Source organism: Argiope bruennichi, chromosome 4 (assembly GCF_947563725.1).
Source record: "Argiope bruennichi chromosome 4, qqArgBrue1.1, whole genome shotgun sequence".
Taxonomy (NCBI): Eukaryota; Metazoa; Arthropoda; class Arachnida; order Araneae; family Araneidae; genus Argiope; species Argiope bruennichi.
Genome location: NC_079154.1, coordinates 74,451,601 through 74,465,754, shown reverse-complemented (window position 1 = coordinate 74,465,754; position 14,154 = coordinate 74,451,601). Strand labels below are relative to the sequence as shown.

At 27.8% G+C, this 14,154-nt stretch overlaps 1 protein-coding gene across 1 annotated transcript in view; it reads right to left on the bottom strand.

Moving 5' to 3' along the window:
• Positions 1-14,154, bottom strand: part of LOC129966074 (nephrin-like) — a 679,668-nt gene that overhangs the window by 544,856 nt on the left and 120,658 nt on the right. Inside the window, exon 2 of the mRNA XM_056080443.1 lies at positions 627-764. Coding sequence (XP_055936418.1) covers positions 627-764 — 138 coding nt within the window. The remainder of the gene's footprint in view (positions 1-626; positions 765-14,154) is intronic.

Below are 14,154 nucleotides of genomic sequence, written 5' to 3'. Positions count from 1 at the left end.
ATGTACAAATTTTACTAGATTTTATAGAAACGAAATGCATGGTCTATTTGAAACATATATAATTAATTCAGCCTGTATGAGAGGAAACAAGACACGTGAGATTAGGAAGCGTGTCCAAATCAATTTTAAATTAATAAATATGTTGACTTTAAAATAATTTAAATATCAAATACTTTGTAATTCTGTAATTGGATCTCACGTGAAGATGTTAAAAAATTAAATTTATTGAATATAATATTGATATAATATTTTTCAAATTATGCCCACTATATTTCCACTTTTCTTTCTCTTAACAAGGGATTTTTCTTGAATAAAAACAAGTTTGTATATTTACATCAAATTTAATTTTCACTTAAGGAATATAATATATATATAGTTCATCCTGAACACAAAGAAAATATGACCAAAACAATTGACAAACTAACTACTGTCAGCAAAAAAAGAAAAAAAAATCTATGAGCAAGGAAATACCATACCACAATGGTGAATAACACTAAAAATGTTTAAACAACACAAGGGATGAAAAATTTATAAAAATTCATTTTGGAAGAAAATCATAGTTAATTGAAATAGTTAATGATTCGAAGGATTTCAAATTTATCCAGTGCCAGAAAGGATAAACTTACCCAGAAGAAAACCATCTTTACTCCACTGCACATCTCCTCCTCTGTTGCCAATATGGCATTGAAATTCTACATCATCACCTTCTTTACTTTCCTGATCGGTTGGCCGAACTCGGAAGTACTGGTTTTCACACAGTATATCTAGAAAACAAAATTCAATTTCAGCAAAAGTGATTCTAATGGTTTTTATTAGCAATTTCCATCATTCATCGTTATATTTAGAATAATCAGTCTCTAAATGTCTTACAATATTTATAAATTTATTTAACTATGTAGTAATTACTTGAGAATTAGCAAACAAGGAAATACTTTTTTTTCTTAGTATTTTAAATTTAGTATAATTTTTTTCAATGAAAGAAAATATAATTTTTTTGAATGAAATTGATGTCACATTTCGATATTTTATATAAATGCATATACATTTGTAAAAATCTGATTAGTGCCTTTTATATTGATAATAGGTTTGAAAAAACATGGAAGATTTTTTTCATCAAATGTCTTGTAATTTTAATCTGTAGAGCGAAGTCAATAATTCGGCTAACACTCACGTTCGTGAATTTTCGTATTTCGTACTTAATCCCTAATGACAGATTTGACTTTCAACTGGTGCATACGCAAATTGTACGATTGGCAGTAATATTAATCCCCCAGTTCCGAAATCGCCACCACGGCCAATTGCATTTTCGGAGGATCTAATTGTTTTTATTACGGAAATAGCAACGAAAATTGGAACTAACCATCTTGTGAATTCTGAGTTGGATATTATAATTATATACTAAATGTGTATAGTTTACCATTCCAAGCTGAGTCATTTCCCAAGCATTGCACTGTAAAGATTACACTGGCAATAATTTTTTGGGAAATTTTCTTCAATTTTTTGTGAAAAGCAACATTTCAAAATTTCCAATTTTGGGTTTATTTTTATTTGCACAGCTGCTCCCATATATCAATTCATTCATTTTTCATTCCAAACTAATTTTAATAAATTAATAGAAAATTATTATCATTTTAAAGCGATTCTTTGCGAGTATTTTTTTTATTTTTATTTAGGGTAAATTAGAGTGCAAATTATTTTTTTCATTTTTCTTAACTTTTAATTTATTATCTATTATTTTAAATCTTATGGTATTTTAAAATTATTTATGTTTGCTAAAAGGGGGTAATACTAATATAAAATTTTAATTACATAAAATGGTTAATTATGATTTGGAAACGTTAATGTATTCAATTTTTATTTAAAAAGAACAATTGTATAGGAAATGTGTATTTTACTTACTTGAATAAATTAAAATTAAATGAGTAAAGTTATTAGCAATTTCGCCCACAACTATAGAAATATTACGATTAGCAAAACTAGTTTGTTCAATTTCCATATATAAAAATTATCAGAATTTCATGTAAATACGATACATAAATGTCTGTTACTACTTCGCATTTGCGTAGCGAATGTAATTTGTATGCAATGAAGTTTTAATGTTTAATTACTTCTGAAAACAAAAATGTTGCCAATTCTCTACAGTAAATAACCTTACAAACTAAATGAATAATCACTCTAAAATATCACTTTAATTTCTTAGTTGAATAATTTTCTTCCAAATAAAATCGATACAGATAAAAAGAATTATCGCATGATTCCATCGGAGTATAGAATCTTGACCTTAATTATACTCAAAAATTAAAGCAAATGTAAAATAGTGACAAACAAATTTTATCCAATAAATTATATTATATTCTTTACTTAATTTAAACTTGAAAATGCTTTTGCGGTTAAAGTATGCATCCAGCATCCTCGAAAGTTATTCATATATTACCAATTGAAAAAAAATTTGTCCAGTATCAGTTTTTATGAATTTTATTTGATATAATTCATTTTATATAAGTAAAAATCTAATTTTCTTACCATTTTTTTCATTTTTTTTCTGACTTGATTCATTTTCTGTATACTTATATATTTACAATGCCAGTGCATCACTATTTTTTTCTGAATAAATAAGTGAATTAATTGAAATTTTCATTCCATACTAATGCTGCCATCTGCTGGCAAATTTAAGAAACAAATCATTTCAAATTCCATAATACTTATGATAATAAAATTAAAATTAGAAAATGACTCAAATTTAAAATGTCTACTTCTTAGTACTTTAACAAATAATTGTTTTCAAAATTTATTTTATTTCTACTGCAATATTATTTACTACTTTTTCGTCCTCTAGCAAAGTAATCTATGTATTTAACAATCCTTATTGATAGTAATTTTCTTTCACGGCTACTTAAAATGAGAATATTTAATCACAGCTATTGATCATACATTGCTTGACCAGTGAATTCAACAAAGTTCTTTGGAATTCAGGAATCTTGTAATATATGTACTCAACAATTCATTTTTATGTATAGAAGTTCTCAAAAAAGAAGAAGAATGTGCTAAAATAAAATTCTTAGATGGAAGACATGGGAATGTTTTTCCGTCCTTTGAATATCCTCCTGGAAAAGGATTTCCTGGAATTCCTTTGTTGAGATGTGTTCTGAAAGATGGTAGTAGTGGGGGAGCATTGTAGAATAAAGCCAGGGTTTTTTCCCACCGATTTTAAATTATTGCTTGCCCAAATCCTGTGTTAAAATTCAATTTATATATATATATATATATATATATATATATATATATATATATATATATATATATATATATATATATATATATATAACCATGATTTTGTGTGCTTTCTTAAGTCTTATAACTCTAAAATATTGAAGTGATTGAAGTGTTGCATAATAAAATGAGTTTCAACAATACAAAACCAATATCTTCATACTTATTTTTTTTATTTCTTTCATGTTTGTAAATATGGGATATTACAATTTTTTTTTTTTTTTTCATTTTGAAGTAAGTACATTTATATGTTTTTGATTGTATTGCATTATCTTAAGAATTGAACTGTCGATTATTACAAAATTATATCGATTAACTCATCGATTATTCCAAAATCAGATTCCATGCTAGTGCTGTTCTTTTAAAATTCAATAACAGTTATAATAATGAATTGCAAAAAGAATATAAGAATTTAAAAAAAATCATTTTTGCACATTTATATTTTTTCATTAAAAAAATCATTTATTTTTTTTGCACATTTTATAAAAGCTGTTATAATTTACGGTATTTTAACCTTCGCATAAATACACAAAAATGCCACTTCTGTGTCCATACATCGAATTACTGAATTTTTAGTACTTATTGAACGTTTTTAATAACTTAAGTGCTTTTACATTATTATAAGAATTGAAATTGTAAATGTCAAAATAGAATGCACCATCTAATTAGAAGCTTAAGCAAATTCGAAGGCTAAAGGGTTGAATTTGTTTTTGTTTTTGTATAACAAAGCGCGCAACTTACAAGCATGTACAGCTTGTTTAAAAAAATAAAGAAAGAAAGCTTATTTTGCACAATAAACGCATAATATTGTTAGAATTAAAATATATTAAAATAGCTAGACACTAAGAATTAAAACAAAAAAAAATTAAGTGTTCAAATTTAAATTAAAAACATTGAGAATTTAATTTTTTTAATGCTTGTTTCAAAGACATTTTGACGCAAAATATATCAAAATTGAGCAGAATACTCATTTAAAATACATTCTTGAAAGAATTTCAGGCACAAAAACAAACGTACCAATTTTCACCAATCCTACAAATATAATATTCGTACTACATTTTTATTTATAAAACCGTTTTGCAAAAATCTGAGCACGCTTGAAATATTTTATACTGATACAAGACTATATTAGCAAATGTTAAAAAACATAATATCCTGTAAGTTAAAATACGTAAAATCTATACTATGAAGAAAATGCTTGATTATGCGAAAAATTGGAGAACTCCACTGAAAAAAAAAAATACAACATATTTGGAACGAATAATTGAAACTGCCACCATACCATTACAGTACCTAAGTTTAAAAAAAGTATGGCCATAGTTAAATCAACTCGGAGAATTTTCTCTCCATCAAAAAACGCCGAGATTTTAGACTAATTGAGGTTTACTGAAAATGCAAAATTTAACTTTTTAAAATTAATCTGTTTATGAAAGTTATCAAAAGACTGCAATGAATAACTTCCGTTTTATCAAAAACTCCATTATCTGATAAAGTTTAAACTTTACTTTCATAAACTTTATTTTCATTTACTTTCATAAACACAAAAACAGTTTCAGAAAGGTCTCAGCTTTCTAAATATCTCAGATATATAAACAACCAAGCTTGAGTCTTTAATTTACCGAAATAATTCTTAGTTACTAGCGTAATTATTCTTCCCACTTTTATTCGCAATTTTCCTTCTGAATTCGAAATCATAAATGATATTATTAAAAGAACAATTCTGAATTAGATGTAGAGGAGCAAAGCAAACTTGTATCGAGTAACTTCCTAAAATTCGTTCTGCGACATTTAAAATGTGAGAAAGTCATCTAAAGCTTCGTTTGTTTTGTTGTAATTGGAATACGAGAAAAAAATTTTTTCTTTGCTTAAATGCATCAGCTGAAAAATAATAAAAATATTTATTTTTGTCGGAAGAAACATTTTATTATTCTATGCATGATAATCACTGATCTACAAAAGTTTCAAAGCACCTACTAAAGCAAAAGATTAAGAAAATCGCACATCTCAAGTTTCATTTGTTTTGTTGTAATTGGAATTTGAGGAAGAAATGCTATTTGTTTATATCAGTTGAAAATTAATAAAAGTAATTTGTTTTTCATCAGAAGAAAAAAAAATGTTCTTTTATATTATAATCACCGATCTACTAAAGCACCAAACCACCTACTTATGCAAAAGCTTAAGAATATCGTCTGATGTTATGGCAAAATTTTGTAAATACATTAACTTATTTTTACAAAATGAAGAATGATTTCTGCAAAAACATGAAAAGAAGCACAAGTTAGACGAGGTGCCGTATGATATATATATATATATATATATATTATCTTTGAAATACAAATTGTAAGTAGTAATTAGAAAGTACATATATACCTATTAGATCTTATGAATGTTTCAATATCGGTTGGATACTTCAGATAAACAAGTTTACAATATCAAACAAATTTTGAAAATTATATGTCAGAAGTCTTTGCTTACTTGCAAATTTAACCTTTTTTTTAATCACATCAAATTCTTTAAAAATAATTCAAATTTGTAACGAAATATTTCATTAGTCGAATTACGATCATGCAGCTTCTAACACAAAAATGATTTGGAATAGTGAGCATAAAACTAACCTTAAAAAGAATGAATGACAAGCCCATTCGAAATTAATATTTACGATATGAATAATTTACAATGAGGAAGACGTATTTTTATTCTAAAACTCTACAAAAATGGAAAAAAAATCCAGAATTCCAAAGCAAAAGTCTTCAATGGCAGTATCATTAAACAACCATTTTCAATAAAATTGTTGAATCTTTAAAATTATTATAAATATAATCTTAATTCAAATATAGATAAATTCATCAACCTAAAATCGATCAAAACATTTTGATAAACTATAAATTAATCTTGAAATATTACAAATTCTAATCTAAGGAGAATAGATGCATTTCTGAAAGTTGTTCTCATTAAATCATAGGCTGTTGTCTTGAATCCTTTTAATGAAGAATGATTTAGAATTCACTGTAATACTATATTTAGTTGAACATCATTAAATTGAATTCAACGATATCTTGCATTTCGATAAGTCATTTCTGAAAGTTATATTTATTAGCACATGGTAGTTTGTTACGGAGTTTTAAGACATAACACCCAGGTTAAGTTACACTCATCAAGATTGCAAGATATTAATCAGTTTCAGTAGAGAGTCGTTTAACGAAGTAGAAGCAGAATTTTTGCAGAATATATAGTTTTCAACTGAAAAATATTTGTTACATTTATCAAGTTCTTATGATTAAAAAGTATGCCGTGCAATAAATGATTAAATTCTTGGCACTGGGTATAATTTGTATATGACTATCTTTAAAATAAAAGCATTTCATGGAAAAACCTACAAAAAAATGTGAATAATCTCCAAATAAGATGTGTGCATACTAAAAAGAAATCACATGTAATGAATAGATGAAGTTCGCACAGTAGTCGGTTGGACAATCAATTTTTTATATTATTTTAACATTTTAAAGCCAATTTCTAAGATAAAAATTAGCGAGAATATATTTTACAACTTATTATTGTCATTGTTTTTTTAATTTTTATTTCATTAAAAAGGGGAATTATATTAATCGGCATTTCAATCAGTAAGATTCTGAAAATCAGTAACAAGAAGCCATTTTTCAACTGCCAAATATTTATAAAGTGAAAGATTCGAAAATATATATAAATTAGAATATATGATAATTTAGGAAAGAATAATTTTACAAAATGAGCATAAGCGATTTGTGAATATTATTTTATAGACTATTTCAAAAATAATTATAATTGGGATATATAATTTATATGAAAACCGTTAAATGCGTATAATCAAAACTAAAAGGACTAATACGAAATACTGTACTTTTTTGACTTAGTAAAGCTCGTATAAAACATCTGAACAAGTAATTTTTTATATATATAAATAAGTATTGAATTTTTCTAAGTAAAAATCGAATATTCTATGTGATCAAAAGTACAATATTCAAAAGAATTGTAATATTCAAAAAAGTATACTTAAGTAATATTTGTCTATTATAACAATTAAAAGCGTATTCCCCTTACTTTGGCCTCTTATTTTCAAAATTTATTCCGGCCATTTCTTTTTCTTGCAAAGTTGAAGTTTTGAAATTTTAATGCCGTAATTCAAGTAAAATGATGATATGAAACGTTGCCAAAGCAAGCTACTAAAATAATAGAATTATTCCATGCATACCAGTTAATGTCATACTGTAGCAACATAAATACTAATCTCTGATGGGAATAGTCATTATTCATTTAACTGTGACCTGCCTTAATCTTTCCAAGTCTAATGGAACACGTTTACTTCATTGCGATATGAAGTCGATTCAAATCTCACTTGAAAGTGTTAAGCGGTTGAGGAGAGTTATAATATATATACTATAAGCAAATAATAATTCAAAATACAATGGAAGAAATACAATTACAGAAAATACAATAGAAAAGTTCATATTTTTTTCCCCTGGTATGCGGATGCTTTGCCCTAAGTGAAATGTTACATGGGACCAACAGGAAGGTCATGATCTCTCAATGCCTCGCTGCGTGGTTGAGCTAGTAACAGATGCAATTTGAAACTAAACCTTTTACAGATACATCTGCTATTCTCTTACAGAACCAGGTGCTATAGACTCTTAATAAGTACATTTTTGCCCAAGAAAAGTTTTTTTTTCGAACCCAAACTCTTGATAACTTTCATCAATAAATCTGTTTAACCCTCCAGTTACTTATCCCGCAATTTCCAAAAGTTGATAATTATTCCATTTTCTGTTGCATCCCGCTTTTTTCACAAATTAGAGTGTTTATTTTTACGATAACAGGTTTTTATTATAACGTACTATTATCGTAACATATAGTATCAGTTCACTTTGTTGAAAAATATTTGAATTTATTTGCAAACATCGCATCTAAATAGTGATTTTAAAAAATTACGCATTCAGTGGGTTAAGATCCATCAATTAATCTTCCAAAAAATAATAATAAAGGATAATTTGAACCTCCTTACAAGCATCATCAGTGTTTCTAAATTGGATACATACAAATTTTAGCTTTCAAAATTTGTTAACCTTTAAGTCTGATTTGAACATAAGGAAATAATCACTGTATGCTGAGTGCATTACTTATGCTTTTTATTATAAAAAAAGCATAAGTATATATTAGCAAGTATATAAGTATATATAAAGCAAATATTCATCATGAAATAGTTGTTGTTGTTTCTAATGGCACTTGCCATGGATAAGCTCAACGACGGAGTCAGCGATTTTAAGCCAAGGAAGCGTCTCTTGTTTTTTAGTAGCGCCAACTAGGGCCAAGAGTACGTCTTAGCTACTCACGCATCACACTGGCTTGCACAACCCCTTTTTACAGGGGGACACATTCACACATCTCACGGATAGAACAGATGAAGAAGAACCATGCCTGAACCGGGACTCGACCCCAGGACGCCCAGATCATGGGGAAAACGCGCTACCCCTATGCCAGGACGCCGGCTCATAAAATAGTAAAAACTGTTTTCAATTGCAGAATAATATCTTAAGGTAAATATGAGATGGATAAGTGAAGTTAAAGCGAATCATATTCATCTAGGGTACAAAAAAGAAATGCAATTAACTCATGGTAGTTCCTTGGCTTCAAGAGTAATAAGTTCAAAATTTAGGACCATAGAAGCGGCGATGGACATGGAAGTGAGGAATATCTTACATTCGTTGAAGTCTTCTCATTAAGATAAATTGTTGGATAATTGATGTTTGTACATCAATCTATTCACTGTTGTAATTGCGTGATCAGTTTTCAAATTGCACTTAAGTAAGTTCAGAAAGGCAGAAACTTCTTCAAGAAAAACATAAATCAACTATTAAAGCTGTTTTTATAAAAATAGCATAACGTAACAGAACCTGTAATCTGTAATCGTATTAACGCATTCACTGTCACGACTCATGCCTGATATTTGGGCACTCTATCTTGTCAAATGACCTCTTCTTTGCTATATCTTAACTATTGTACACAAGGGGAAATCTAATAAGATAGATGGTTTGATATAATTACATATTATCTGTAACGCACAGGCGCATTATGCGGCAATCAATGTCTTAAACTACGTATATGAATTACATTTTTAATGTTTCATACTTTGTAATTCATGTCAACATTGTATTCCTGAATAAATTTCATTTCATTAAATAAATTTTAAATGGAAAACAATACCAATATATGCATAAAATATTTAACAAAAATGGAGGGATCAAATTATTAAAATGGTACTAAATGGTATAAAATGGTAGTAATTTAGTAATTTTGTTAAAAATTAGATTTAATGCAAACTAAGGAGGATTTAATTTCTATAGTGAGTTGCATACAATTTGAATTTTATTTCATCAGAGTAAATTAAAAATTAAACGTGCATAATTTTGAATTTATTAACTATATTATCTTAAAATAAATAAGAATTTCTTATATATTATTTCTAATTTTTAATTTAAAATCCTATTGTTTTGTAAATATGGCATATTGTTATAAATACTTTTCCTTTTAGTAATTCTGTTTGCCTAACGAAATGAGCCGAGGTTAAAAACGAAATGTCTGAAGAAGTCACTGATCATATTCATGTGAAAAGCCTACTCTTGGCTACTAATAAAATCAATCTCTTCAGATTTCAAGAGTCGGTTTCAATTTAGCTGGTCAGTCTCTATATTCGTAAAACAATCTCCTTCGCCTTCGATCTTAAAAGGATTTAATTTTGTTTCTGGGCGTCCAATAAAGATAGAAGATAAGCAGACAGACTTTCTCTTTCTTAAGCCCTTCAATCCCAGCAGACTCCAAGGAGAAGATGATCGAAAAGCATTTATTCTTTAAGAATTCTTACGAGCCTTTCAGTGGTATGGGAAGATTCGTGTAAATGTTGATTGAATTCGCGAGTCGAGATTTCGTTCAGGCAAAATGATTTGCTCGCTACTTTGGAATTATCTGTGAACTGTTTGATTAAAAGTAATTTGCATCTGAAGTTTAATTCTTCGTAAAGAAGTTTTGATTGACTTTCTTGAATAGCTCCGAATGAAATATCAGAATAACGATTCGTAAGAATAGAGTTTCTTCTTCACTGGTCGCAAATTAAAGATTTCTGAGAATGTATTGGAGTACTAATGAACTTTTGTGACAAGTTTGACACGTATATCGGTAGTACGGGACAGATTGCAATATCATGTAAAATGTAAACTATAAAGTATTAAAAAATATTTAATTATTTTTTGAACTATTAAAATTTATAATTTCAATTAGAGAGCATTTGGTTGAACATAATATGCCCAAGCAATTCTCAATTCCACGCTATGAATTTGTAAGCACTTGTGGAATAATATATTAAATAGCATGTGCTGAGCATTGCTGTAAACCCTGCATACTATTTACTACAAGGGATCCGATATATATAATATTTCTAAACTCACACAAGACAAAAAGAAATCTAAGGAATTTAATTCGAAAATCATTTCATTATTAAGGGAAATAAATCATCACCAAGTTATTTATAGCAGCACCATCTATCGGATTGTGAGATATCACAATGTTGTAAGGTAATAAGCGAGCGGTGTAGCAACGAAGAAACACTATTATCTTCCAATCTTCTTTCCTATAATTTCGTAATATGTCCAAAAATTTTCAGAAAATTTCGAAAGCTAGTTTATTTTATCTAACGCAAGTGAATCCTTTAAAAAAATGAAAGAAGTGGCAGAAATGTTCGTATTATATGAAGGAAGCTCTAATTAGTTAATGTTTTTATAAATAGAATCCTATTCTTGGAGGGTTGTCAAAATTATTATACTCATTATATTACAAACATGTGATTAACTCTCTCATTCTTAAGATCATTCGTGTTCAGTACCTCAAAAAATTCTAAGCCTGATTTTTTTCTTTCAGAAGTAGGAAAAATTATCTACCTCTCTAAAACCTTTCGATGGCTGTCCGCATTCTTAAAGGATTAGTATGAAAAAAAAAAAGTTGTTCAGTTGATGGCCATTAAGCAAATGTATGGTTGAACATTTCTTGACAGTTTTCAGAAAACCATCTTAGCTTACAAATCCATTTGCGCTTGCATCTCCAAAGTACAAAGAACTAACCAGCGGCTTTAGCAATCAGGATTTTCAATCACAATTAAATGGGGGAAAATTTTTGCAGTGATATCCAGGAGTATCAGGAGTCCACCATAATCTCATTGAATAGCTGTTTAAGACCCTTCAATATATCATGTTTTCTATTTGAGATCGAGAGAGAAATAATGAAATATCAACCATCAAAGTATGCAATTTCAGACGGAAACAATTTTCAAATCTTATAAATAATGGATAATAACATATTTTGGAAAAATAATAAGACCCTATATTTATTTCCTTTTTACCCTTCTTAAAATTCTGAGCAATCATCTATTCTATTTGATAATACATTAGTTTAATATTTTTTGAAACTTAACAATTATTTAATGAATTAATTCAGATTTTGAAAGTTTACCGATGGTGCCATCTGGTAACAATTGTTCAAAGATATTGTAAAATATTGTCTATTTGTCAAATAAAGTGAGAACTGTAAAAGAGGGGGCTAAATAATAACATTTCCAATTTTAAGCATCTTCTCACAAGTATATTTTAAATTTATAAGGAAATCTGATTTATAAGTATTTTTGTATAAGTAAAAGTATTTATTTATAAGTATACTAATTTTCTATATTGATAAGTGAATATAACATAGTATCCTAATTGTGCAGTTACAAAAAGATGCTAAAAAAATTAATATGTATTCATCGTACAAAAAAGAATTTCTTTTATGTGTCCTGCATTTCATGGCTCTCTCTGCAATCCAATATGACAGCTCCACAAACAGATCGAAGCTCTACTGAACGCAAGGAATATTTTGTGTGTGTTTGCCGACGCTTTTTCTTTCGGAAATCTTCCCCAAACTATCCAAACATTGGAAACTCAATAACATCTTTGACCGTCAGGTGAACGGTCCATAACATTTGAAGACCGAGCTAGGATAAAAATACAGTTCCTCCTTTCTCTTTCTGTATTAAATACTTGTCACCGTCGGTTGTCCGAGCGATCTTTATGTGACATATAAGCGGGCGTAAAAAGATTCCGGATTGGTCACTATGGCATCTGTCCCCACAGCGTAATCAATGCAGCGTTACCGAAATGTCACCACAGCGTATAGCCTCAGGGGTCTTCATGAGGTCTGGTGGTCACAGATAACATTAGAGCAGCCTTGTTTCTTTCCTATGCCTTATTTCTGGTCCAGATGTCATTTCGTTTCTCTCATACTAAAGTCTGTTTGTTTTTCATATTGCCTTTGAATTGCTTTCAAATTCTTTGTTTCTCTTTGGTAAAATTGTGATGGGAAGAATGTTAGGTCATATGATGTATTTAAAATACGTGCGGAGAAAGATGATCAGTAAGGATTTTATATAGTAAACACTGTTTCGTGCGTGTAGCTCTTCACTCTTGGAAATAAAGTAAATTTCTTCATTGAAATAAAACATTTTTCGTAAAACGATTTGCAACATAAGAAATCAAATTTATTTCATTTCAGGTCCATTATGTTCAGGTATGATATAGGAGCCTTATTTTCAGGATTTGTTTTGCTTGGAAAAGAAATGAAGCTTTATTGAAACAAAATAATGTAATAATTAAAACAAATTTTAAATTTTAAAACATCTTAGTTATTGAATGCATAACAAGGAAACGGGGCTTCTTTTGTTTACATGATGCAAAATAAAAATGTCGAGCTATTTATTATATTTATCGAAGTCTCATTAATTCATGCATTTTAAATTATAAATTGGAATTCGATAATTTGAATTTAATGATAATTGAAATGAATAACTTCTTGCAATTTCGAAACAAAACAATATAATTATATAATAATTTATCACATAAATTAAGTACGAAGTAAACGAAACTAATTTCTTAATAAATGCATCTAGGCGTTCGAAATTAGATAGATCTTATATAAAAAATCAAACATTGAAACTGAGTCAAGTCGTAGAAATAAAGGTTATATTAAGAAGTAAAAACATTGAATTCCGAAGTTCATAAGAGAATTGCAAATTAAATAGAAAAATAAGGTGCTTTATTTATATTTCATTTTTAATATATATTTTATGAAATTATCTTTATTTTAAATATTTTTCATTTTTAATTATGTGTCTGAAATATTCATATATATTTTCTCAGAAAATGAATGAAAAATTATTTAAACTGGAAAAGAAAACAAATCTTTCAAAACTGTTTCTTAGTATGAAGTACATATTCTATATATTTTCTTAGCGTTAATGTTCTGATATAAATTCTTTACCCTTAAACGATTATTATTTCAGTCACAATGTGACTATAATGTTTTCCGTTTAATCAACCTAAGATCGTTTAAATCCAATCCCTTTGGCGATACTTCATGCTTAATTGTTTTTTTTTTAATATTCATTAAATGCAAATAAGAAAAAAATATTGGAAAAAATATTCAAAAAAAAAATTACCTTCAAATACTGAAACAATAGAAAAAGCCTTTTTCTTCTTCGTAAAATCTTTAATTTAAAGAGATAATTTGAAATATCATCTCCCTTTAACAGAAATTTTCTATTTCTTTTCACATTTTTTGCATAGGCGATTATTGATTTTATTTAGAGGAAAATAATCTTAACAAACTAAGGTTAAACATAAATTTTTAAACGAATTTCATCAATAGAAATAAGATTTAAAAGGTTAGTAAAGCGAAAATAAAGAAAATTCCTTTCAAAACTGTTGCGAAAACTAATTAATGAAATATCAACTCATGATATATAGTTGATATATTCAACTGTCAGAGCACAGAATC